The sequence below is a fragment of the Thunnus maccoyii genome, chromosome 14 (genome assembly GCF_910596095.1).
Source record: "Thunnus maccoyii chromosome 14, fThuMac1.1, whole genome shotgun sequence".
NCBI lineage: Eukaryota > Metazoa > Chordata > Actinopteri > Scombriformes > Scombridae > Thunnus > Thunnus maccoyii.
This window is the reverse complement of record NC_056546.1, coordinates 2,286,598-2,312,947: the sequence shown is the minus strand read 5'-3', so window position 1 is coordinate 2,312,947 and position 26,350 is coordinate 2,286,598. Positions and strand designations below refer to the sequence as shown.

General features: G+C 39.9%; 2 protein-coding genes and 1 long non-coding RNA gene across 4 annotated transcripts in view; 2 read left to right on the top strand and 1 right to left on the bottom strand.

Annotated features, from left to right (window-relative positions):
- Positions 1-26,350, top strand: part of LOC121911227 (G-protein coupled receptor 4-like) — a 723,099-nt gene that overhangs the window by 321,278 nt on the left and 375,471 nt on the right. The window lies entirely within an intron of this gene.
- On the bottom strand, positions 51-21,077 carry LOC121911244. Of its 2 annotated transcripts, none has more exons than XR_006099790.1 (6): positions 19,227-21,077; positions 18,064-18,140; positions 16,151-16,258; positions 15,971-16,070; positions 620-727; positions 51-448 (listed from the first exon to the last, which is right to left on the bottom strand). It is a non-coding gene; the product is annotated as an uncharacterized LOC121911244 (long non-coding RNA). The 2 variants fall into 2 exon arrangements; XR_006099791.1 differs by having other exon boundaries at positions 51-376.
- Positions 5,999-7,827, top strand: LOC121911210 (forkhead box protein G1-like). Its single transcript, XM_042432494.1, has one exon. It carries the CDS (start codon positions 6,175-6,177, stop codon positions 7,435-7,437), a length of 1,263 nt encoding a protein of 420 aa, XP_042288428.1. The 5' UTR covers positions 5,999-6,174; the 3' UTR covers positions 7,438-7,827.

Sequence of the window (26,350 nt, the reverse complement as noted above, 5' to 3'; positions counted from 1 at the left end):
CATGTGTCGGGGTTAAACTCTTCCTCTCATCCAGTAGGTCAGACCCCCCCCACCCACTGCAACCCTGCTCAGGATAATCAGGTAATGACAACGGATAGATGAATGGAGTTTCCCCTTATGGTGCAAGCTTACAGTGCAGGCTGCTTACCTTATGGTAAGTGGTTAAGCCCATAATCATTAATGTAAGAGCACATTGAGTCCTATAAGCAACATTTGTTGTCATTGTCTGTTGAGCATCTTTTTAAAGTTACCTTCTCCATCCTGTTAATGTTCACCGAGAGATCGTTCCAGATGACGACGTGTAACTCGGGTGTTATTTTCCTCACCAGGTTAATCGCTGAGATCTGGCAACATGCTGACGTCACTAAAAAGAAGTCTGGTGGGTCCAGCAATGTAATCAGATGATCAGATCGGAAAACCAGTTTGTTTGGAGGTCGAACTGAAAGCTCTGAGGACACGAGTACAATTACGGCAAGTACAGTAGGTCAAAGTTGAAGCAGGAAGTGACAGATTGGGTAAAAGTTTTATTGCACATTTAAAACCAGGTGTTGACTAAACTGCTTTACAGAGAAATTTAGAAAATAAGACAAGTTTAAAATAGTTTTATCGTTATACTTACGATTAAGGAGACTCAAATACAATCATATTCAGTTGGGTCTTTAGCCGGGATTTAAAGGTGCTAATTGAAGGGGAAGATCTGGCAGTTCGGGGCAAACTGGTCCACAATCTGGGGGCAGAAATGGAAAAAAAAGCTTTTGGATTTTGATTGGGAAGATGGAAGAGAGAGGAATAACCGATCAGAGAGTCTGGAAGTTGAATATGGATTGAGGAGATCAGAGAATCTACGCAGAGCTTTAAAAACAAATAAAAACATGTTAAAATCAGTTCTATATCTCAGTGGGAACCAGTAAAGGGATTATTGGTATCAGTGAGGAGTCCAGCTGCTGCATTTTCAACCAGCTTCAGGTGAATTATGGGAAAGACTGAAACATTAAGAGAGTTAATAGAGACGACCCTCCAGATCTCCAAATCGACCTAATGCAGGAAAAGCCACTGCTAATGCTTATTTATATGTTTGTCAAATTTTAACACAGAGTCAAAAATGACAGACATGTTTCTCTTTAGTGATGTCATCACGTTCACAGATCGCAGATATTAAAGGAGACATATTCTGCTTTTTGTGGTTTTCTGTCATTTATATCCTGTTATGATGTCGGATGTTAAACATGGTCAAAGTTCCAAAACTTGAGGTGCCTGCAAGTCAAAAGTCGGGGCTTCAACCTGACCTGAACGCTTCGTTTGTGTTGTTTTTTTTCTACCTTCCTGAAGCTGACCAATCAGAACAGAGCGGGTTCATCAGGAGGGGGGCATTAAAGAGGACCTATTATGCTCATTTCAGCTCTAAATTTTTACTTCTGGACTCCGCTAGAGTAGCTCTGCATGATTCAAAAGTTAAAAAAAACTCCTTATTTATCTTCTACTGGTCCTTTATGCAGCCCCTCAGTTCAGCCTCTGTCTGAAACAGGCCGTTTTAGCTCCTGTCTCTTTAAGGCCCCGCCTCCTGATGAGCCCACTCTGTTCTGATTGGTCAGCTTTATGTATCAGAGTTGTGTCCAAACATTTCCTGCTTTACTGCTTCAAATTAAAAGCTTTTAATGACTAACCAACTGGAGACTTTTATTGGGAAGAATTTACAGGAAGTAAAAACGTGATCCTCACTGACTGACTTAGCGGAGCTTCGTTAGCGGCGCTAAAAACCAGTCGAAAAAACGACATATGGAGCTATTTGGAGCTATTTGTTGAGCGGGTCAGAAATAACGCAGGGAGGAAGAGTAGAAGCAGAAACAGCCACAGTGATGATGATGTATGATGAAGAGCTGCAGACGACCAGCACACCTCCAACAGGTGAACTACTTATTTTACTTTGCTGTGGTGTGTAATGGCGTCGAGGCTCGGCGCAACTACTCCCTGAGCAGAGCAGCGAACTCGTGCATGTAGCAGATGTCCATATAAAGAAATCCGTCACGAAATGACATCAGCTCGGGCTGAAAGTAGAAAAAAACCTTGGAAACTTAGCGTTCAGAGCAGTCTGAAGCTCACAGGGAATACTGCTACATACGTTTACCTCGTTATTTGACACGTCGGCCACTTTTAACATGAACATCCGACATTGTGACATTATATATATATATATATATGTATGTCTGAAAATAAGGAAAATACTAATAATACGTCCCCTTTAAAGAGACAGGAGCTAAAACGGCCTGTTTCAGACAGAGGCTGAACTGAGGGGCTACATAAAGGACCAGTAGAAGATCATTTTAACTGGAAATCATGCAAAGATATTCCAGTAGAGCCCCAGAATATACATATATACCTGTAAATGTGCAGAATATGTGTCCTTTAAACTGGTGAAAAAAGTGTTATTATTAGTGACAAAACTACAAAAATCCATCTCATAACAAATCGTATCAAATTGTCTTTAATCTCATGTTTTAGGGTATCAGAGGTAGTGTGTGTGTGTGTGTGTGTGTGTGTGTGTGTGTGTGTGTGTAGCCCAAACAGAGCCTTTGTTGGAGGTACAGATCTGGTTAAAGTTAAACAGAAGCACCATCTGGCACTAAAACACAGCAGAGATTTAATACGGCAGATTGGAGGAGGAAGGCCTCGTGTGTGTGTGTGTGTGTGTGTGTGTGTGTGTGTGTGTAATCTGGATTTCAGCTTTGTTGTCATACAAAATCTGCAGTGAGTGCAAACAAACAGTGATCACGGAGCTCAGTGTGTGAGACACTGAAGGCAGTTTGTGAAATCTGTTCAAATTTTAACAACATGTTTTGTTTCAGATAAACGTTTTTTTTTCTTTTTTTTTCTTGCGACTCCAAACTGTGAAATTAAACTGAAAAATTAAAAACATCACTTAAAAAAACTTTGGTGGGATTTTAAGAGTTTTGATCTTTGACTGATGAACCAGTGACATGAAACTGATGAAAGGAGGAAACATCACAGAGGAGAAGCTGCAACCAGGAGAAAAAATGACAAATATGTGATTTTTTTAAAAAAAAACTGTATTAAACTGGAATTTATGTAACAAATAAATATAAATAATTGTGACTAGTCTGTGTTACTGTCAGTCAACAAACTGTATTTTTTAACTGTAAAAGGTGAAACTTTCTTTAAAAACACAGTTCAGTTCAACTAAAGGATGAAAAGTTCTGTCAGGTTTGTTCTTTCGGCTGCGACTCCAAAAAAAAAAAATTAAATCATTTATTGTGTTTTGGAAAAATATGTTTAGAAGAATGTTTGCTGTTTATTTTAACTGCCTAAAAGTGCTTCACTCGCCTGCAGCCAGCCAGCAGCAGCAGAGCTGGATTAACAAGCAGGCAAATCTCCAGGAGCCCTAAAAGCTGCAGGCTTACTGTAAGTCTGCTGGACTCGCTTAACTTCACTGGAAATTTGGGGGGAAATGAAGCCATAAAGCACGACATGAATCAATCAGTCGATCGACAGAAAATTAATCAGAAGCTATTTTGATGATTGATTAATCTTTCTAAATGAGTTTCCAGCCTCTCAAACGTGAGGAAACAAGTTATTTGAATACATAACTTTTTCATTTTCAATACTTCCTGACGTTTTATAGACAAAAATGATTAATTGATAACATGATCGACCTGCTAGAGCTGCGATTAGTCGACTAATGGTTTTATTCATAAACTGAATATGTTTTATATGTTTTTTGGACTGTTGATCAGACAAAACAAGATATATGAAACCATCACCTCGGGCTCAAAATGAATAATCGACTAATTGAGAAAATAATCTGCTTTAATTGATGAGTAAAAGGCTTTAAGAGTCGCTGCGTCAAAATCTGTTGAAGTTTTGTGCTTATATGTTGCATATTTCTACATTAATGTTTAATCTGGGCGTATTATTCCAGTTTAGAGACACAGAGCAGGGAGGTGAGGAGGGGGTTAACGGGGGTCCAGCAGCTCTTTTATGATCCATATGTTCAGCCTGGTGATATAATATGAAATGATGTAAACAACAACAATCTGAACAGCCGTAAACAAACCAATACAGACAACAAACTGCAGTAATACATTCATTAAATAAAAGTTGTATTAAATCTGCAGCAGAGCGGAGCCTCCACTATAAACACCTGTACTCACCTGCAGGACACGCGCATGCGCCGGGCGGTGCGTTGAATTATCGATGGATGAAGTTATTGACTCCTGTGCAGAGGTCACGTGACGATGATTATAATGTGTATTATATATGAAAAAACGTTCGTACTGATTCATTAATAGTTGGGAACAAAGAGATGCACGTGCTCAAGGCCTGCCCCCTCTATATGGCCCGCGGGCCCGGCCGAGGACGCCACGAGACCGCAGCGCCCGAGTCCTGATCCGGTTTTACGATTTAATATTCACATATGTAGGAAAACAGTCCGAGACGCAACGTTTTAACAGGAAGTTACGTCATGTTTAGATAAATAAAGGCCTAAAGAAAGATTTTTATTTTAAAATATCTGCTACTAACAGCAGCTTAACACACACACACACACAGTTGATATTTTAATTGATACATTAATGAGGACGATGTAAATATAGACAATATGTTAAATGCCAACATTATTTAAACTCTCAGTCAGTTTCATGTGGTCAAGTTTTAATAATAGAGTTGAAATCTTCCACCACTCTAAGAAGTTAAAAACATTCTTTTTACATTATATTAATTCATTTAAATGTTCAGATTTATTTTATATAACGTCTTTATGTTCTAAAAACTGTTTCCTCACACAGCCTGGAATATAATTCTGCTGTAGAATCACTAATTCTCCTCATTTTATTGTCATTTAACATATTGTTTTGCATTAAAAACACACCTTAAAACCACCAGTTTATCTTCACTAAATATGGAGTCCTGAGTTTGACTCAATGTAAACATGTGACATTGAAACACTGGAGAAAGTTTTTTTTACTGCATTTAAAACCAACTGAAGGAAAAAAATTAGGAGAAAAATCAGGTTTTAAGAGCTTAACGAACAAGATGGATCATCTATAATAATAATAATGATAATAATAATAATGATAAATTAATAAGTATAATTATTATTAAGTTTACTTACAGCAGTCAGAAAATAAACAGATTCATTTGTAATTCTGACTGCTGCCAACAGGAGGCGCTCTGGTTACAGCGTCAGACCTGCTGCCTGCGTGTGTGTGTGTGTGTGTGTGTGTGTGTGTGTGCTTGCGTGCCTGTGCGCGCGCGCTCATGCTTCCTGCCTGGCACAATGATTTTTATTAGTAGACAATGCTTCACCCCGCCTCCTCCTCCTCCTCCTCCTCCTCCTCCTCCTCCTCCTTTCCCAAAAACCACACACATGAGCGCACACTGACCGTGCACGCGCTGTGTTTGCCGACATGAATTCAAACTATTATTGTCGTTGAGAAAACAAAGCCGAGGAGGCTGCCTGCCCCGAATGCCTGCATGCGCGCTTTTACGCACACGCACAGGCGCGCGCGCGCACACACACACAGAGAGAGAGACGTGCGCTTTTACGCACAAGCTCAGGACGGGATTTTACGCACACATGCGCTGAGAGGAGGGTGATGCGTGACGCACGGCACAATTACAAGAGCGAATTTAGGGGGAGAGGTGCACGCGCGTAAACACCGACGGGAAGAGGGGAGATTAAAGAGAGCAGATAAAAATGACAGGTTTGTGTTTTTTGGAGACATTAAAGGTCGTCAGAGTCTCCGTTTGAAGACGGAGAGACGGAGAGGAAGAAGCAGAAAAGAGGATTTGTTGACAAAATCACCAAGTTGGAGAAGCTCCTCCTCTCCGTGATGTAGCCGCGAGTCGGAACCTCCTTAATTACTAATTTCTCCACATCCAAGCCACGCTCTCTCTCTCTCTCTCTCTCTCTCTCTCTCTCTCTCTCTCTCTCTCTCTCTCTCTCTCTCTCTCTCTGTCTGTCTCTTTTCTCTCTCTCCACTCCTCCATCCATGCATCTCTCATCCTGACCCTCCTTTCTCTCTCCTCTCTGTCTCTCTTTCGTTTCCAGCCCGGATAACGGAGGTGGACGAGCTTGGAGTTGTTGTTGTTGTTGTTGTTGTTGTTATTTTTTTTATTATTATTTATTCCTCGTATTTTTTGGGAGACCTGCCACCGGGCATGGAGGATGTAAAAGACCCGCCGACCGTCCACCGGTCCTCCTCCTTCAGCATCAAGAGCCTCCTGCTGCCCTCCAAGTGCGACAGAACGGACTCCGCTGCTGCTGCCGCCGCCGCCGCCGCCGCCGCGGTCATCGGCATCCCCGGGACCCTCTCTCCCTCTCCGGGTTCTGACTCTGAGAAGTCGCTGGACCCACCGGAGGTAGACTCCACAGCCGGCGCGCTGGACCCGGAGAAACCGGGCAAGGAGGAGCAGGGGGAAGAGGAGGAGGAGGGCGGTGGGGGAGGCGGAGGAGGGGACGGCGCCAAGGCAACACCGGAGCAGAATAATAACGGCAATAATAGCGGGAAAAACGGGAAATATGACAAGCCTCCGTTCAGCTACAACGCCCTGATCATGATGGCCATCCGGCAGAGCCCCGAGAAGCGGCTCACGCTGAACGGCATCTATGAGTTTATCATGAAAAACTTCCCGTATTACCGGGAGCACAAGCAGGGCTGGCAGAACTCCATCCGGCACAACCTGAGCCTCAATAAGTGCTTTGTCAAGGTGCCCAGGCACTACGACGACCCGGGGAAGGGGAACTACTGGATGCTGGACCCGAGCAGCGATGATGTTTTCATCGGGGGGACTACCGGGAAGCTCCGCAGGCGCTCCGCCACCTCCCGGGGCAAGCTGGCGATGAAACGCGGTCTGCGCTTCGCTCCACTCGGCTTGGGGATTAACGAGCGGGCGAACAACCCGCTCTACTGGCAGATTTCTCCGTTTCTCTCCCTGCACCATCACCACCACCATCACCCGCACTACAACGGATCCTCACCCGGATTTTTGAACCAGGCTGCCGGCTACGGGTCGCTGCTGCCCGCGGTGGAGCAGCTGAGCAACGGGGACCTGGGGCGCTCCATCCTCGGCGGGTCAGCCGCCGGGGCGCTGGGCTTGACGAACAGTTACGGGATGAGCACGTCGCCGGTCGGGCTGCTGTCCGGACAGACTGCCGGGTATTTTGTCTCAGGGACCCAACACGCGGCTGCAGCGGCACCGGGGCAGCCTGGAGGAGGGCCGCCGCATCCGCCGCCGCCGCCGCATCTCCAGCAGGGCGCACCGGGATACGGCGGCCTGGCGACCAGCAGCTCGCCGCAGTCTCTGCTATCGGACTCGCTCAGAAACAGCTCCCTACCGGCCTTCTCCCCGGGCGTGTCCGCGGGGTTCCCCGGGGTGCTGTCCCATCAAAAGAGGGTGACCCCAAACGCTTTCCTAAACTGAACTCCCCCCTCCTCCTCCCTCCTCTCTCTCCCCTCCTCCCCCCCTCCTCCCCCTCACCGTCACCTCTCCGTGGATGGCACCGGGACGAGGACGCACAAAAGACGTCATGTTAAGGGCAAATAATAAGTGGTAAATATCAAACATTGATCGCAAAAAAATATATATATGAAGTGAAACTTTTTTGGCCATATTCTGCCCCGAAGTGCAACGGGGTTATTTTGATTATTTCTTCGCATTTTATTGAAAAAGGGACAAACTTTTGTTACCCGCGGGTTGTACAACTGTAAACTAGACTTGCCAAAGGTAACGCTATAAGTATATTTCAAGCTATTTATATCTTGTACAAAGATTTTCAGTACTTTCTTTGAGTCTTTTATTTATGTTTTGTATTTATTGTACAATGTATTTAAATTCTATTTGTTAGTGTATACTCATCAGTATTGAGGAAGCGGTGGGGGGAGGGGGGAGGGGGGAGGGGGGGGCGAAACAAGACATACAGGGTTAATAATTAGCCTATTTATGAATTTTGAGATAATCAAGGAGAGAAAAAAAAAAGACAATCAAAACTTTTTCTTTGCTCTTTTTCTTTTTTTGGGAGGAAGTAAATGAACAAATAAAGCCTTAAAATCAGCAGAAACAATCAGGGGTTTGAGAGGAAAAATAAGCCTACAAATCATATCTCTACTCAGGTTTGACCCCGGAATATTCATAATAATAATAATATTAATAATGATGATAAAAAAAAAAAAACTTCTCTCTGTGAAGAGTTTCCTTCCAAAATGATAATATCCAAAATATGAACTTTTTTCAATGTGGGAGAGCAAAAAAAAACAACCTTACTGCTGCTTTTCAGCATAAATAATAATAATAATGTTTGACTTTAAGCCCCTTTAAATAAATCAATGGATATATGTATTTGGAAAAGAACTCTTCATATGTAAAATTATGCAAAACAACGCAGCTGAAATAAGAGTTTTTTTTTGTGTTTTCTGTTCATTATAAGCCCACATTGTCCCTTTCAGTTTTAGAGTGTGTGTGTGTGTGTGTGTGTGTGTGTGTGTGTGTGTGTGTGTGTAGGCCTGTATGAGCATGAAACCTCCTGCGCATGTGCGCCAAGTGCCGCTGTATGGGCTAAACAAATAACCTCCTAATTATTAATTTTTATTAAAAAAAAAAAAAAAAAGAAACAACAACAACAAAAAAACTAAAACATGACTTTTGTCGTTTCCATCCCGCTTTATTTTTTTTGAAACCTCCGGTTTCCCGGTAAAAGTTGTGTAACAGTGACCGGAGGAGGCCTCGACATGCTGGGACGTAGTTCTGCAGGTTTTTGGGGCTTCAGGCCTTCAACACACACATACAGCTGCTGTCAGGATGAAAACTTCTATCTCCAAAACAAATACTTGTATTTAAAAAAAACACACACAAATATAAACAGTTTTATTGAGTGAAGGAAAAAGTACTTTTTTGGGGGGGAAAAAAATAAAAATCTTACTTACGGATTCTTTCCGGAGCTTTCAACCTAATCTCACGGTCTTTGACTCACTATAGAGTTGCCTCAAGTTGCTCACTTTTAGTTCAGTTTCATTTTAGATGGATTAAAGTGCATATTTTTGGAATTATCTAAACAATTTTATTCACTTGAGGAGCTGAAAAAATAAATGATCAATCAGATCTTTGAAATGTTTCAGTTTGCACTAAAATCAACGAATAGAAATGGAGATAAGAGGTTTTCAGCCAGCTGGTGGCTTAAATGTGCAACATTTAAATTAAATGTAATTTAATTTAATTTTTTGGGAGTAAAAAGTGCAGCTTGTGTATCATCTTTATAATGTGCATCAGCTGACATCGGCAGGCCGCCATATTCAATCAGCTCCCGATATTAATGTTGTCATGTGACGATCTGATCGATACCGCGGTCTGACTGAAGACACAACTTGTTGTTTTAAGGGTAAAAAAAATGGAAAAAATACGGTTTAAATAATAGAACTTTTTTTTTTTCTTGCACATTTTTGTTTAATGAAGTGTAATTTTAGCTTCATTTCAACATGCGGCAGGTTTGTAGCTCAGCACTTAAAAACATATTTATTATTTTTATACACTATTCATTTTAAAAAGTCCCAAAATTTAAACATGCAGCTGAAGATGCTGAGTTGTCTTTTCACCACATCATCATTCATGTTCATTTGGAAATGCTGCTTGTATCAATCTGAGTTTTTTTCTCAAACTGATAAAAAAACAAAACATTTCTCAATAAATCATTTAAAATAATTTTTAATTGGTAACATTTGAAGTCACATGACACTAACTGGCCTCCGTAACAGTTTAATAGCACAAAATAATTCTATAAAACACCAACAAGAGACAAATAAGATCAGATAAACACACAGAAAACATATTTTGATGCTGATTTTGCAGATTTTCCTGATTGTTTACAAAGAAAAACATAAAAAATATTAAAGTGCAGAAATGCATTTTATATCATTGAGCCTTGCGACTGCGTTAAAATAACTTGTCGTACATCCAACCAGCAGCGTTTTTGACTATCAAAGTATCGATCGCTGCGGTATCGATCGATCGGTTCCCCCCTCAGATCTCGGGTCAGTGATGTCTGAGCTCTGCAGCAACACAATCAAATAAATGTCGCCTCTGCAAAAATAAAGCAAATCAAACCTCCGAGAGAGAAAACACGACGCAGCAGATGATGATATTTTTTACAGAACAGACATTTATGGTCGATGTGCAGCCGAGCAAATAAATAGAAGATTTAAAAAATTGGGGAAAAAAGTACAATTTAAAGGAAATAAAGACTCCAGATACTGCTGGCATGAATATGAAAGTGCACTGATTATTGAATATGATTAAAACTATCAGCCACGTTGGGCCTTTTATTGTGAAGTAAATATCATCTGCAGGTTGTGGGTTGGATTTAATTCAAATATATTTCATTTTGAGTCTTTGAATTTTTTGAGAAATGAGCCTTTTTCTGTATTTGTTTTGTTGATATTTTAAACAGCTGAGCATGCAAACTGCAAACTGCTGAATGGTAGGTTTTTTTTTTCTTCCCCCCCCACCACCCTCATTTTTTACAGTGTAAATCAGAAAACCTAAAATAACCTCTGACCAAAATAAAAAATAAAAAAAACCTCCTCAAGCTCCACAAACAGGCTGAACCCCGTCAACACACATTAAGATATGATTATAAGCCGATAAATAAAAACATTAATACATTTTTAGCAGCAAAATAAAAAGCGGAAACACTCGAAATGTTCAAATCTTCAGCAGAAGTGAAAACAGGAAGTGATCCAGACTTGTTTGTTTTTTTTTAAATCGCTCTCCGTGTCACTTTTTTTTTTCCAGTTTGGTTTTGTATAAATTACTTTTTGGGAGTTTTATTTTGTTTGTTTTGATTTTTTTTTTGCACTTTTGTTGTTAGCGTTCACTTGTATGAAGTCTGTACTGTCTGTTTCGTTGCTGTCTGTTTGTTTTTGTTTTTGTTTTTGTTTTTTTTTTTGTTTTTCAGAGAAACTAAACTTGATTAAAAAGGATGAAATAACCTGAAACTTTTTTCTGTCTGATTGATGTTTGTTTGCAAACCAGCTGAAGACATCATTCATTCATGTAGAAAGACTTTTAAACATATTTTTATCATATTTTACACACAGCAGAAACTTTACTTTAAGTCTTGTCAATGAATTTCACTTTATGTATTTTTTTTAATTACATGAATGTTTATTTAAGATATTTAAAAGTTTTTAAGTGACTTGGTTTTTTTTTTCAATATTTATTATTTTTCATTTTATTCTAATTAGTATTTGTTGCTATTAGTGACTATTGGAGCCATTTGAGTGATTTTATTTGTCTATTGATTATTATAAACAGCAGGTTTTTTACTTGTTTCGTGACTTTTTAGGATGATTTTAAACGTCTCGTTTTCAGATATATTTTTTTATTTTTAGGTTTAATGTGAGCATCTCGTCTCTTGATTATCAGTCTAACATACGTCTGTTTCATCAATATTATTTTATGTTCTCAGTATTTCAGGAGTATTTAACGTTTCACATATTAAGTTTGATTTTTAGAAAACTCACCATATGATGGATGATTTATTCACATGAAGGGTTATTATGAGAGGAGGTGTTTAATAGCTTCTTACAAGGTTTCTGAAAGTGTTTCTGAAACAATATCTACATCTTTAATTTTAGAGGTTTGACTTCATATTGGAATATTTGTGGAGGTTTATTAGATACATTTTACTCACCAGACTACTGTATCGCTTTATTATTCATCTAGATTTGAACGTGTGCTTCGGTTCAGTGGTGAGAAGAAGGTTTTTTTTACATTTCCTGCAGGTCTCATCATGCAGCAGCTTCACTCTGTGTGTCCACACTTTGCTTCTTTGGCTTTTTTTTTATAATGATGATGATTGAAAGAGTTTGCGGTTAACGTCAGCAGGTCTTTACATGTTTTGTTCCTCTGCTGTCTGATTTCAGTGCTGTTAAAAAAGTCCAGAATGAATCGAGTGAATGTGGAGATTACACACGTCGAGCTCTGCTGCTGCTCGCACTCAGCAGTGTGTGTGTGTGTGTGTGTGTGTGTGTGTGTGTGTGTGTGTGTGTGTGTGTGTGTGTGTGTGTGTGTGTGTGTGGCGTCACGTGATCGACATGTATGTGTGTTCATCCACCAACGTTCAGCTGTACTGACCTAAAAATAAAAAACGGGCTAAAATTAGATGAAGTCCTGCGTAAAAATACGAACGTGGCAGCAGATGAGTTTTATTGAAGCAGATACACAAACCTGAGAGCTCGTCAATTACATCTGATTATTGTCGTTATTATCACAGTTTTATGAAACATTTTCCTCAAAAATTGTAAAATATTTTAGCAGATAAATATTCACCAGATCAACCTAACGCCACTAATTCAGCATCACTTACTAATTAATATTGTTAATTTATAAGAAGCTATTTTACGATCATATTATTACAGCTAATGTCTCCAAAACTGTGCCTGAACCTTCATAATATACCTTTAATATTAAAGTTTTATTCAATCTCATAACATTTCTATCATCATATATTCAATTACTAGTTTTATATGGATGTGATTTGAGGGTTCGGTGAGTTTTTGTCCTCTTTTATCCTTAATTTAATATTTTTTACTGTGTAAACGGTATAAAAGTAAATATATATAAAGATGCAGAAGACAAACTTCAAACAAGCCAAACTATCAATCAATTCATCAATATTCCATAATTTGGAGGATGTGAGAAGTTATTGGTCGTGTCAGACCGATGATACCGAACATCTCACACTCCACAAAGTATTAATAATAATAATAATCAGTCGGTTATTGATCAGAGTTTGCTGCATTTTCACACCAGAATCTACAAATCAAAACCAGGTTTCGGTGAAAAATATGATATATATAATAAGAATGAAGACACTGTCTCCGTCTGTCGCCTCTATATGTCTTCCTGTCTCCGTCTTTGTCTGTATTTTTCTGTCTCTGTCTGTGTTTTTGTATTTTTCTGTCTGTGTTTTTGTATTTTTCTGTCTCTCTCCATCTGCGTCTCTTCAGTCTTTGTCTCTGAACGTCTCCGTCTGCGTCTCAGACTCGACGCTCGTGTCTCTCCGTCTCTCAGTGGTGTCTGTCTGTCTGTGTCTCTGCCGCTTTAAGAGCAGTCTCGCTGGGAGAATTTAGGTCAGGGCAGCGCCTCGGTCCGCTCGCTTGTTTTGGCAGCTGGGGCGGCCCAGACGGGCGGGGTCAGGCCAGGAGGAGGAGGAGGAGGAGGAGGAGGAGGAGGAGGAAGGGGGGGAAGGATTTGTGGTGATGTAATTTTGTGCCTGAGACAGTGATGTCACACCCACCCAAAGAGTGGTCCCAAACCAGGCGGGAAGCTGCGGGTCTGACAAATGAGGCCAATGCGGAAGTGACATAAACCGACTCCACCGGTCCGACTGTATGGAAGTCAACTTCTCACTTCATTTATTACCTCAGTAAAGACTTTCCTGATGAGTTTATGGTCTCAATCACGAGTTTCAAGTCTTCTTCAATACAGCATGATGTTCATTTTATAAATTATGGTCCAATTTAGAGTAAAATAGACAATAAAGCAGGGTTTCGCTACCACGGCAACCATGTTGGTTGTCACCATAGACTGTATAAAAATATGGACGTAGTTACCGTGACGTCACCCGTTGGATTCTGAACATCGCCATCTTGGCAGTGCGTGACTCTGCCTAACTCCCAGCCAATTAAAAATGGACAAAGAGGCGGGCCGAATGACTGATACAAGCCACCTAGCGGCTGGTGGACCTGTCACTCAAAGCAGCCATGTCCTTCATTATGCAGAACTTTACGGCTTAATAAAATTTAAACGGGTGAGTTATAAAAAAATTCCCCCCCCGTACAGTTGTCATGAAAGAGGAAATTAGCTACAGAGACCAAAACCGTTGTTTGTACCAGACTGTAAACATGTTTATTTCTGCTGTAAAGTTGGACATTTTAACATGGGGGTCTATAGGGATTGACTCGCTGTTGGAGCCTCAAGTGGTCGTTCAAGGAACTGCAGTTTTTGGCACTTCAGCATTGGCTTCATTTTTCAGCCCTGGAGGTTGCCGCTTGGTTGGTACGTAATGTAATGTAACCCGAGATTAGCAGTACAGGCGTAACTGTCACTATTTTAGTGTGTTTTCAGTTCATGTAACGTTTTGGTCGCCTAAAAAAGTTTTGTTAAGTATTTGATTGAACTAAAAGACTCAGATGTTCAGTTTTTATAGTGAGCACATTTTGTTTTAAGCCTGTTTTTCTCTAGCCGAAATTAGCATTAGCATTAGCAATATCACAGTTAACTGTAGACTGTACATGCACCGTGCTAACTAGGCTAGCTGTTAGCGCTAGCGTTAGGGTCAGCTACACCCTCTCGTCCAAATATGGTCACATCTAGCTCCAAAAAATCAAGATGGCGACGGTCAAAACACTGAACTCAAGGCTTCAGAACGGGAGTCCACAAACCAACGGTTGACTCGCCATTAAAATCATCTTTATACTTTTCTTAATATTTATTTCTTTACATTTAAATATACATTTAACGGTAAAACTATATTTTCTATGATTTGCATCTCTCTATTTGATGTTTTAAATGTGGTTTCAGAGCCAGGATGTCAGGATTTCTGACTCAGCATGTGTTATTTATTAACATGGTCGTGGCCTCACAGTCACACTGAGTCATAAAGACAGTATGACATGAATTACAGGACTTTCTTTGGTAGGAATTGTTTGCACCTTTTTTTTTACTTTATTTTGCCAAGGAAAGAATGAAAAACAGCTGTTCACAACACAGATGTATCCAGCAGTTTTTAGTTTGGGGAAGATCGCCGCCTTCAAGGCTCAATGCTACGGAGCAAGAGGGTCAAATAAGGAGAAAAGAAAAGGTTCAGCAATTAATCTGCCCATTATTTTCTCAATTAATCACTTAATTGTTTTGACAGACGATGTCTTTTATAATTTCAAACAGCCCTGAGGCACATTCTTGTTTCATTCAACCGATGACTGAAGACACAGATCATATATGACAAAGCAAAGCAATAAAATCTTCTTATTTATGAGGCTGGAACCAGTGAATATCTGGAATTGGACTTGATTAATTGACTAATCACTGCTCTAGTCTAATATCAGTATTTTATGATAAAGGTAAAACCTTCATCAGGGCAAAATGTTGGACAGGACGGACTCCCAGAGCTTCTAGACCTGTGCTGCAAGTACACATAGGAGATGTTTCCAAGGTCTATATATGTTTGTAGGAAACCGTGTCACCAGATACGGGTTGAAACCCAGCTGTAAGTTACAACAGGGAAACTCGGTGTGTACAACATTGCTTGTTAAGGCTTGGTTGGATTTAGGTGTAAAAACTATCATATTAAGGTTAGAGAAAGATTGTGGTCATGGTTAAAAGACGCCAACATTGACCACGATAGGAAACAAACTACTTTCTTTCTTTCTACGTCCGCCTGTTGAGAAAATAGTCTTGAAATCTTTGATCTTAAATATATTATATGTGCTGTTTCATTATGGAAAGGCAGACAAAAACAAGTCATTTAAATTCATCATTTCAGGAATTTATCTGTTGACGATTCTACAAAACCCAAAATTACGTTTAATAACAACATTTTTATAATGTCATTTCCAGCGTTTTTACAGTTCCTCCTGTCTACAGTATCTGTGTGTGACTACACAAAAACTACAGTACGGTTCAGGTTAGAGAAAGATTGTGGTTTTTAAAAAAGAAAACACTGAAGGTTGGTGGTGAGACCCATCCACCATCCTGACATCCACCCGTTAATTTGTCTCAATACATAAAGGAGTGACTCATTCCCGTATTGACACTGTGAACGTTGGTATTCAATATAAAATCATCCAAATCATCCATAACTCATAACTAAAAGAGCTGCTGAAGGTTTTGAAGCCACAGAGGAGAGAGTGTTTGTTGGAACATGTGAATCAGCAGACTGGAGACACTGTGTGTTTCTCACCTGACAGTGATGGCGTGTTGAGAATGGCGGGAATGGAGACGCTGCCACCCTGCAGGGCTGATAAGTGATGGTGATTGAGCGTTTGGACCGTCACTGTCCCCTGCAGGAACGCAGTTTTACACTCAGTCAGCACACACACACACACACACACACACACACACACATACACTGTGCTCTCACCAGCTGCTTGCTCCGATGTAGAACCAGACGACAGGACAGGATGTGGACGACAAAACGCTGATCTGATGGACTCTCACTGACGGCTGTCCTGATGATGTGCGACTCTCCCTTTAACACAACAAACATCTAAATGTTTGAATCACAGAGCGTCCAAACATCCAGAGAGACTTCGGGTTTTTCTGCATGTGACATTTTGGAGCAAACAAGATGGAGACTGGCTGCTTCGATGAGGTATTTCTCATTAAAGTTGAACTCCACAGATGTTTCCAGGTGTTTTCTGTATAAAAAGTCATAAAAAGTCTTTTGTGTCTCCAGAGGAAGCTGTGTGAAATCTGATAAATTGACTCAAGTGATGTCACCTGAGACTACAAATTTGAAAAGTTAAAAAAAACAACAATCTGAGGGTGAGGAGTTAGAGAGAAGTGAGGTTATCAGACCTCTGTAGCTCCTCATGTCTACTGGAGGCTAACAGCTCCAGGCTACATTAGCCGCTACTAGCATAACGTACCAGAATCTCTACAGTTGATTGAATTGAGTCCAGTTGAATTGTGGGTAATGTAGGAGCCAGATTATAACATATTTGCAAAAAGTTTTCACATAGACACACACGTATCCCCAAATGCTTGGCTGAGGTGGAAAACTTGAGCTGTGTCTCAAATCACATACTTCTGTTAGTCGACTGTGTAAACTATGTACTAACTGGTGTAGTGTGCAAATTTTGACAGGGTAGTGTCGTCTCAAATCAAACACAGCCGTTGTGCACTTACCGGAAATGACGATTGCAAATTATCATTAGCTAGCGTTAGCATTTGTGTTATCGTTCGTGCTACCAAATCATTACAGACTGCTAAATTAACCCAAAAAATATACTGATGGCTTATATCCGACGACAGTAGAGTGGTGCTTAGTACTAAAAACACATGTATAACTTACATTTGTATAATGCGGCGATGTGCACCGTAGTAACAACGTACTCGGCCGCCATTTCCAGTTTGAAAAGTGGTCCCTCCCCTTCCGCTACGTAGCCAAGATGGCGACCATTGAGGGCGAAAAGTATCCATAGTTCCAATGTAAGTTATACATGTGTTTTTTTAGCACTAACCACCACTATACTGTTGTCGGATATAAGCCATCAGTATGTTTTTTGGGTTAATTTAACAGTCTGTAATGATTCAGTAGCACGAACGATAACGCGAATGCTAACGCTAGCTAATGCTAATTTGCGATCGTCATTTCCGGTAGGTACACAACAGCTGTGATTGATTTGAAACAACACTACCCTGTCAAAATTCTCACACTACGCCAGTAAGTACATAGTGTACACAGTGTACTAACAGAAGTATGTGATATGAGACACAGCTTGAGTGATTAAATGACGACGCACATGAATCATGTGACTTAAACGTCACTGCAGAGCTGCTCTTTTGGGGCAGATGATTAATGCTGTAATGCCTCATGTCAGTTATTGGCTCAATTAACTTTTAAAAAACATAAAACATCAGTATTTTTGTTTTGTTTTTGTTTTTTATCAAGGTTATCAGACTTTTAGATGAAATTGGTTTAAGTTACAACTTCATAAAATGGACGTTAATCAAATCCAATTGTGGACTGACAGTAACTTTGCTCAGTCTAAACTGAATCCAATCACTGCTGTAATATGTGTCATTATGTATATATTTGTGTCATTATGCCACAAAATTAAATTACTCCACAGAAAGATAAATACAAATATTTCTCTCAGTCTATGCACAGTTCAGAATTTTCCATCTTTAAGTAAATAATTGTGGACTAAAACCACAGAAACGTCTCAAACAGAGATGATGATTTTATTTCACCTCCTTCCAACACTGACAATACTGAGCTGTAAGGAGGTAAAACTAGGCTGCAGCGATGAACTAATCACGCACACTGACCTTTGACCTGCCTACTGTTGGCTGTCATGACTGCGGCCCACAAACTGAAGCAGATCCTGCATCACCAACGTCGGGTCCTAAACGCACCATAACACCCATCGACAGAGGAGACAATGCAGTGCAACTTTATTTTCTTTTTGGTGGTGGTGGTGTGATGTTTGGTGTTACTTCTGCATAAGAAAAGTTTATTCAACATCCAAATAAACCGACAGAAATTATTAGTGATAGACCGTTGTGATATTAGCCATTCAGTATATTTATATATAATAGTTTTCATTGTTAGCGGAGTCTTTCCCGCTGCCTTCAAACGATGCAGCGTTACTGTTTAATGTTCTCTCTCCTGACGCTGTATCAGAGCTGTTTTTAGTTACTGCTGATGCAAACACATTTCCTGCATGAGAACATCTTTGCCCCCAGTTAAAACGATGTTTGAATCAACCAGTATTTCCACAGACTGCGCTCAACTTTTCAGCAACAGAACTACAAACAAGGGTGGCAGTTGTAGCGGCGGCGACTACTACGTTAAAAAAAAACAAAAAATCAAAGAAAAACCGAGCCAATGAGGAGTGATGGGAGAAATTAAGATAAGTCAAATTAACTCTGGAGTAGCAGCTGCTCACCACAGACACAATATTAGCTCCTCTTAGTATTATTGTTAGGACTGTAAGGATTGTTTATAATGTTTCAGAGCCACAGGCAAATTAACTCTAACATTATGAATGTTACAGTAATAGAGACAGATAAAGACAAATAAATCAATAAATAAAGGGAAGACATCAATATTGTCAAACTGTTTGATCTGAATCATTATTATAGGCCTGAACAGATAAACCTCTCTCTAGTAATATGTTTTTTTCTCTTCTTCATCCGAACTTATTTATTATCTTGCCACATTTTGATTATTAGAAGAATATTTTAGGGTTTTTTATTCAGTAGTTCTGAAACACTGAAGTTTGTAATTGAGTGAAAATGCTTCTGTAACCAGAGTCACGCAGGATAAACGCTGACAGACAGACAGACAGCCCTCATGCAGGTGGATTACAGCTACAGAAAGGCATCCACAGCCCTCATGGCTCAAATATATGAAGAAAAAAAAAATACTATTACATTCATATAGACCTTAAGTGTCTGTTTTATATATTTATAACTTATCTATAAGTTACATTAAGACGGCAGGAGGTCCCGCAGCCACGGGCAGCAGGCGGTCCGCAACCGAAGGTCACCTGCTAGACGAGAAAGCACAAAAACTCCGGGGGAAGAAGCCAAGTTAGTAACATGCATTAATGGGGCATGAATGCGTACAGATGGAGAGGAGGAGGAGGAGGAGGAGGAGGAGGAGGAGGAGGAGGAGAGGAGCTCAGTGCACAGAGCAGTAGTGGAAGGAAACAAGCATGAATTCAAGTTTTCTTTTACCTATTTTCTGGAAATTAGGTTAAATTTTGCACTATATTCAGATTGAAACCCATCTATAAGTTACGATAGGGAAACTTGGTGTGTACAACATTGCTTGTTAACACCTTCCTGACTGTTGTCATGACGTGTCATCTCTATTGTTAAGGCTTGGTTGGATTTAGGTGTAAAAACTATTAGATTAAGGTTAGAGAAAGATTGCAGTCATGGTTAAAAGACGCCAACATTGACCACGATAGGAAACAAACTACTTTCTTTCTTTCTACTTCCGCCTGTTGAGAAAATAGTCTTGAAATCTTTGATCTTAAATATATTATATGCGCCGTTTCATTATAGAAAGGCAGACAAAAAGAGACAAGAATTTATCTGTCGGAAGAGTTCCCATCGCAGCAGCAGTAAACAACTTCAAAACAATCAGACAATCAATAACAAGGAAGCCAGTGGTCAGAGGTCACCTGAACCCCGACCTTCTTACAAATTCAACGGGATAAATCCTTAAGAAAATGTCTCAAATCCCTCCATTCAGTTTGTCTGAGCAATAACAACTGCCATATGATCAAAGCTCCCATAAGCCGCCTTTTACAACCAATCAGTGATGTTTTCATTGGTCTCTACTTTGCTAATGTTATTTTAGGAATTAAGCTTATGATTATTTAGTTTTAGTTTACTACAGTCATAGTTTCCATTGTTAATTGTGTTAATGACAGCCTTTTTTATTCATGATAGAAACTGGATGGAAACCGAGTGAAAAAGTAACCTGAAAACCAGAATTATAACAAAATATATCACAATTTTTGTTAACAAATGACAAATACTGATAATGTGAATGTGTTACATGAATTATCATCACTTCATGCATGAAAAACCTCATGAACTATCAGGGATGCAGAAGAATTAACATTATCTTATGCATGCCTTAATGCAAGAACAATACGTTTACTAGGGGAAGATATTTCTTTCAATCATCATGATTTGTGAGTTATTAATGATGTTCATGTCTTCTTCATTGTTAAGTCTGCAGTTAAAATGACGAGATAAAAACCTGACTTGTACATTCCTGATAGTTCATGAGGTTTTACGTGAATTAATTCATGCTTTTTCATGCATGAAGTGATGATAATTCATGTTCCCTTACTATAAAGTGTTACTGAAAGTCTTTATTAAACAACCTGCACATGTATCTGCAGAATCACACCTTGCATCTCCTGATTGGTCGAACATTATCCTCTGACACACAAAACTATCTCGTGTTCAGATGTTAATTCAGCTGCTTGTCCTGTTGCAAAAGTAAGCAGCATTTTGTGTTTCAGTAACGTTACGTCTTTGCCAGTAAAGACGGCCAACGGAAACAACTGAAAATAAAACAAGAAGCAGCAACAAAACAAACGTGACAAACTTCAAAAACATGCAGAACACGCTGGCGTTTATAAAAAAGTAAGCTAACGTAACATTATCAAGAGTGGATGTAGTGGCAATATTAACATTGTTTTAATCTGCTATCTTTAAATACGGGATTAACGAGGACATATTCTGAACATTTCCAGCTCTATATTCATATTCTGGGGCTCTACTGGAATATCTTCACATGATTTCCAGTTAAAAACTCCTTATTTATCTTCTACTGGTCCTTTATGCAGCCCCTCAGTTCAGCCTCTGTCTGAAACAGGCCGTTTTAGCTCCTGTCTCTTTAAGGCCCCGCCTCCTGATGAGCCCACTCTGTTCTGATTGGTCAGCTTTCAGGAAGCTTCCTCCGGCTCCGGAGGCTACGTAAACAAACTATAGTAGCAGGATTTCACTTCTTTTTCTCCTTTTTTACTCCAAATGTCAACTTCTCAAATCCATCCATACATGTTGGAGCTGAATCACATCTGAAATATGAGAGCGGACAACACATGGAAACACCTTAGCAACCACCTTAGCAACAGCCTTACTACCCAAGGCTACAGAACAGATGGCCATTTATGGGCATGTGCGACGAACCAACGTCAGCTTGTTGGCAAGGTAGAAAAAAACCTTGCAAACAAAGCGTTCAGAGCAGGTTGAAGTCCTGACTTTTGACTTGCAGGCAGCATTTCTACATACGTTCATCTAAAGTTTTGGAGCTTTGACCGTGTTTAACATCTGACATCAGAACAGGATATAAAAACAGAAAACCAGAAAAAAGCAGAGTATGTCTCCTTTAATGTGGGCAGTCAGGCTTTTAAATCCTTTAAAGTAGCTGAAGTGGATCTTTTTCATAACGGATATTTAGATTTGTCTTTGTAAGAAAAGTACAGGTGTTAAATGATCACATTAACAGCGTCTCTGTTCTATTCAAGTGTCCCATTAAACCATGACAGTGTGACAGTGAGCCAGCATGAACAATACGAGCACCCAGAAAACTCCATCAATCATTTTATCAGTTACACCTGTGCTTCTCCTACTTTCCCACTGTTCAAACAGTTTGTGAATGACAACTTTAGTAACAAGAACAACGCCTGTAACCATGGTAACTGTAACATATAAGGCTCAGAATGCTTAGAAGACATAAACATTAAGCATACATGACAGAAACTAGCAAAAATTGTTAGTTTTTGATGACTAAAAGTGTTTTCAAACCTGTGTAGTTCAGTCTGGTTGAACGGGACTCTGGTTGGTTTTCCTTCTTGTTGTGATTCGTTTCGGCAGATATGAACACAGCAAACGGACCAAAACAACCGCACAGAGACCCTTTAGAGGAAGTCCAGTCACAAACCAGTTCTGGAGCGGTTTGTTTATGGTGGGAACATGATCCGACCTCCATCTGACTGACGACACGGCTGCAAGTTTGAGCTGCAGGACCTTCTTCAGGACCTTCTTCCTTCCTTCAGGTGAGAACGTTCTCACCTGGCTTTTTCTGATGCCTTTTGGTTCACTTGGATTTTTTTTTTCTATGAAAAGAAACTGAACCACAAGTCTACCAACTCATCCGCAGATTCAGACCAGAACAAACAGACCAGAGCTTTAAAAACACCCTGAAACTAAAACTTAATAGTAACCAAATGACTAGAATGTGGGTAAAACTAAGAGTTGTGAAGGAGTTGCTGGTTCCAGCAGTGCTTCTCCATGTTCTATATGTTCTCCTCAATAACGTAACAAACCTGTAGGTTTATGTTCGACCACCAGTTTCATTTCGGAGAATGCTTGTTGGTCGACCACTGCACTAAAAAAACTACCATTTTAATCTGGAAGTACCTTGATGAGAAGAGGGGATAAAAACAGCAGACTGGGCTGAGATTGACAGGAAGTTGACGTGAAAAATAGGGTTGAGCTTAATACTCGGATGAAACGAGTATCCGGTACGGATAATGTACTTTTTACATCCAAGTAAAATACCAGCATGCAGATCAGTTACATCGCTATCTCAGTGTCTCTCCTCTGCTCCGCTGTTACGTCTTATCAACAGGTCTTAACGAGGGGAGTCACATCCACCTGCTACATGACGCACATTTCCTAAAGAATACTGCGATACCCATGAGCTTCAGCTGCTGTTGCTATAGAGAAGAAGCCAGACAGAGATGTGAATCAGAGCAGTAATGAATTTAAAACGCTTCGTTGTTTAAGTTTTAAACGAAACGTGACACCACAGATGCTGAGTTCACTCAAAAGTGACCCAGAAATTAAGACTGAACCGACTCATTTTTCTCAACATCCTTTAATTACTACCTACCGTTAGCAGCACATGTCGCCAAATTTGAAGCTCGGTGATTCCCCATCAACATCTTCTCTAGTGAACTTCTACCTCAAAGTTTTAATGTTCACAGGACTTTTTTTTTTTATCAAAGAACCAGATATTTTCTGACACAGTTGTTCATCTCTTGTACTGATGATTCAATCAGGAGAGTTTCCCGTAGATCTAAGCTGTCGAAGAGCTCCAACTGTGAGTCACGTTAACATTGTTTATCGGAAAAATGAATGAACTTTTATTACAGGAACCAGTGACGCCTGAAATATCTCCTCTCACTTCACAACTCCATATGCATTATTGTCAAAAAACAAAACAAAAACTAAGACAACGATGGATTTGGCTGAAGGGGTTTTTGAAGCTGGATGCCAACTTTGCATTAACGCTGAAGACAAATTCATTTTTCATAAGAACAACACGCTTCGACAGGAAGAAAAAGGAGTCTGACGTTGCCATTAGATTTACAATTTTACTCTCCATTGAAACCCAGAAGACTGTAATAACAACAATCTTAACAATAATGAACAGAAATTATAGCAATGATCGTATCAGAGCTTCACTCTGCCCGTTGAGCTCAGCAGAATAAAAACATCATGTGAGTTCAGCCCACATTTAGCTCTGATCTGACACAACAAGACTACAGAGCATCAGGTTTGGCGCCCGGTTTGACCTCCCTCAGAACTTGATTCTCTTTTGTCTGCCATCATGTCAGGTATTTCCGCCCGTAATCTGTTTGATAGGGACGGTTTCAGAGATCAAAACATGCGCCTGCAGACATCGTCTCTGCTCCTTCCTCGACACTCCCGACGTTCACGCCTGACTGAGCCAGAAAAGCCTCCGGGACAGACGCTCACATCAACGGGATGACAAAGTCCCCCCTATAGAAGCTCTTGAGTTTGAAGGGTAGTCAGGGCGTCGCTGCACAACACGACTCAGGTGTTGTGAGAGAGGAACAGTTCAGACGACAGACAGGAGAGTGACCAGACTGGAGGATTCAGTGTTTTAAAATGAAAACAGGTCTGAATGAAGTCTTTGCACTCCAAGACAGTTATCAGTTAACACATGCTAACGAAATCTGCTGTTTTTCGTGAACAGATTCAGAACAATTTTGATTTTCTGAGCTTTTTTTTTTGTGCATCCAAGACATTTAGGATTGAACTTAACTTGTTGAGAGAAATATGAAATATTTGTGCTGATAAGGATCAATTCCATTGTAACTGGTGTTCTGTTTTTTTTTACGTTAGCTTCCAATATTTTCACGACATGTCAAATGGGCTCCAAACACCAGAAAGTCGATTTTAAAGTATAACACTGTAGGTAAAAGACGTAGGTTTGGTTTTATCTTTTGTAGGGACTTTTTTTTTTATTGGATGTCCAAAATAAACTGTTGTGTATGTGCACTTGCATGTTCATATGCACACACACTGTATTTGCTGATATAACTTGCTTGAAACCAGACTTGTATCATATTTTTTTTCTCTAATTTTAAACTAATATTTCATTTTTAAAAATGTATATAAATCTGAGATTAAAATTACGGTTAGAAGAAAATACATGTATGATAAGGTGAAGGATTCTGCAGCTCTTCGCTTCTTTCGGATCGTTGATTTGGGCAACACAACAGAGACACAACAATACTTAAACACATCTTAAAGGACGAGTTCACAGTTTTTCAGGTCTATGCTAAAACAATAGCCAGGTGCTGTTCAAATGAGTCAAATCAAGTAGATATCTTTCAACGTTACAGTCTTTTTAGTGCCAAAGTTCCTCTTTTTTACTATACTTCCACCTGCAGCTCAACAGGGAAACACTGTCCGAGGAAACACAAAGAGGGAATTTGATGCTAAAAAGACTGTAAATGTGTCAGATATCCACTTGATATGACTAACTCAGACTGCTGAAGCTGAATAGAAGCTTCACACAGACTTTATAATGACTGTGTGGACACACTGTGGATTTTATCCTCCATCACTTCCATTGAAAACACATTTGAATAATCTTTTAATATCCAGTATGAACAGGAGGAATGATTACAGCGAGGAAAACCTCTTTCACTGTTCATACGGACACCTGACTGCTGGTTTAAGACACACTTAAGATATTGTGAACCTGCCATTTTACATATCAGCTAGTCGACAATGAATGATACAGCTTGAAGTTGAGGGTTGCAAGATCAAGTCAGGTATCCCTCATATCCCGCTCTTTCACTTTTTATTATAATAACACACTTTTCACAGAAAACACACAAGTGTGGCAGCTCTGCAGAGATCTTACTGGTAACATGATGTGTAGTAAGAATGTAAAAATATTGGTAAGGATGTTCCTGCTGTCTACACCCAAATCTACACCTATGCTATAGGAAGAGTCAAAAATCTTGACACAATTTGAGGACTTTTGGAGCTAAATTCTCTAAATTTTGGGGGGTTTAAATTCGGAACAGCCTTCCAGAAGATGTGACATCTTTGGGTTCGACAGGTGACATTTAATCCTCGTTATTCCGCATACTTGATGTGTTATTTTTCCAGCATTTTTTCCTGACTTCCTTTTGAATTTAAACCAGTTGAGCAGCGTGATGATATTATGTGAGTGCAGCGTGGAAAGACATGATGCTGAATTAATACTGTTGTGATGTGATTTTTTTCTGCTTCAGTGGAACGTCTTCATCACTTTCACCATTTTTAGGAGTTCATCAAGAGGTCAGTCCCAACACGAGTTCCTCATGCAGCAGTGTCGGATTTCAAATTGAAGATACAGTTGAAAAAAAAAAACACACATCTGTCCTGTGCCGAGCAGAGAGGAGACAGGAGATGTTGTCTGCTAGTAATGATCAGTATTAAGAGTGTGAAGGTGGTGATGATGGTGCGTCGTCTCGTTTGGTGTCTGGTTTCTGGCACGCTCAACTACCTTTTATTTACCGCGCAGCCAATCTGACGGAAAAAAAAAACCCCACAACAAACACACGACACACTCGACTGCAACAGTGAACATGAAGCGGGCAGACAGTCGATAAACAGCAGCTCAGACGTAACGTTAAAGTAAAGTTGAAGCCGGTGAAGATTTGGGTTTTATTCTATGTCTGTGAGAGCAACAGGTTGTGTCTTGTACTCAAAACGAGATTTATTCCTAAAATATCAAATCATCTGTTTGCTAAAGGCTGGGAAACGTTCATATATA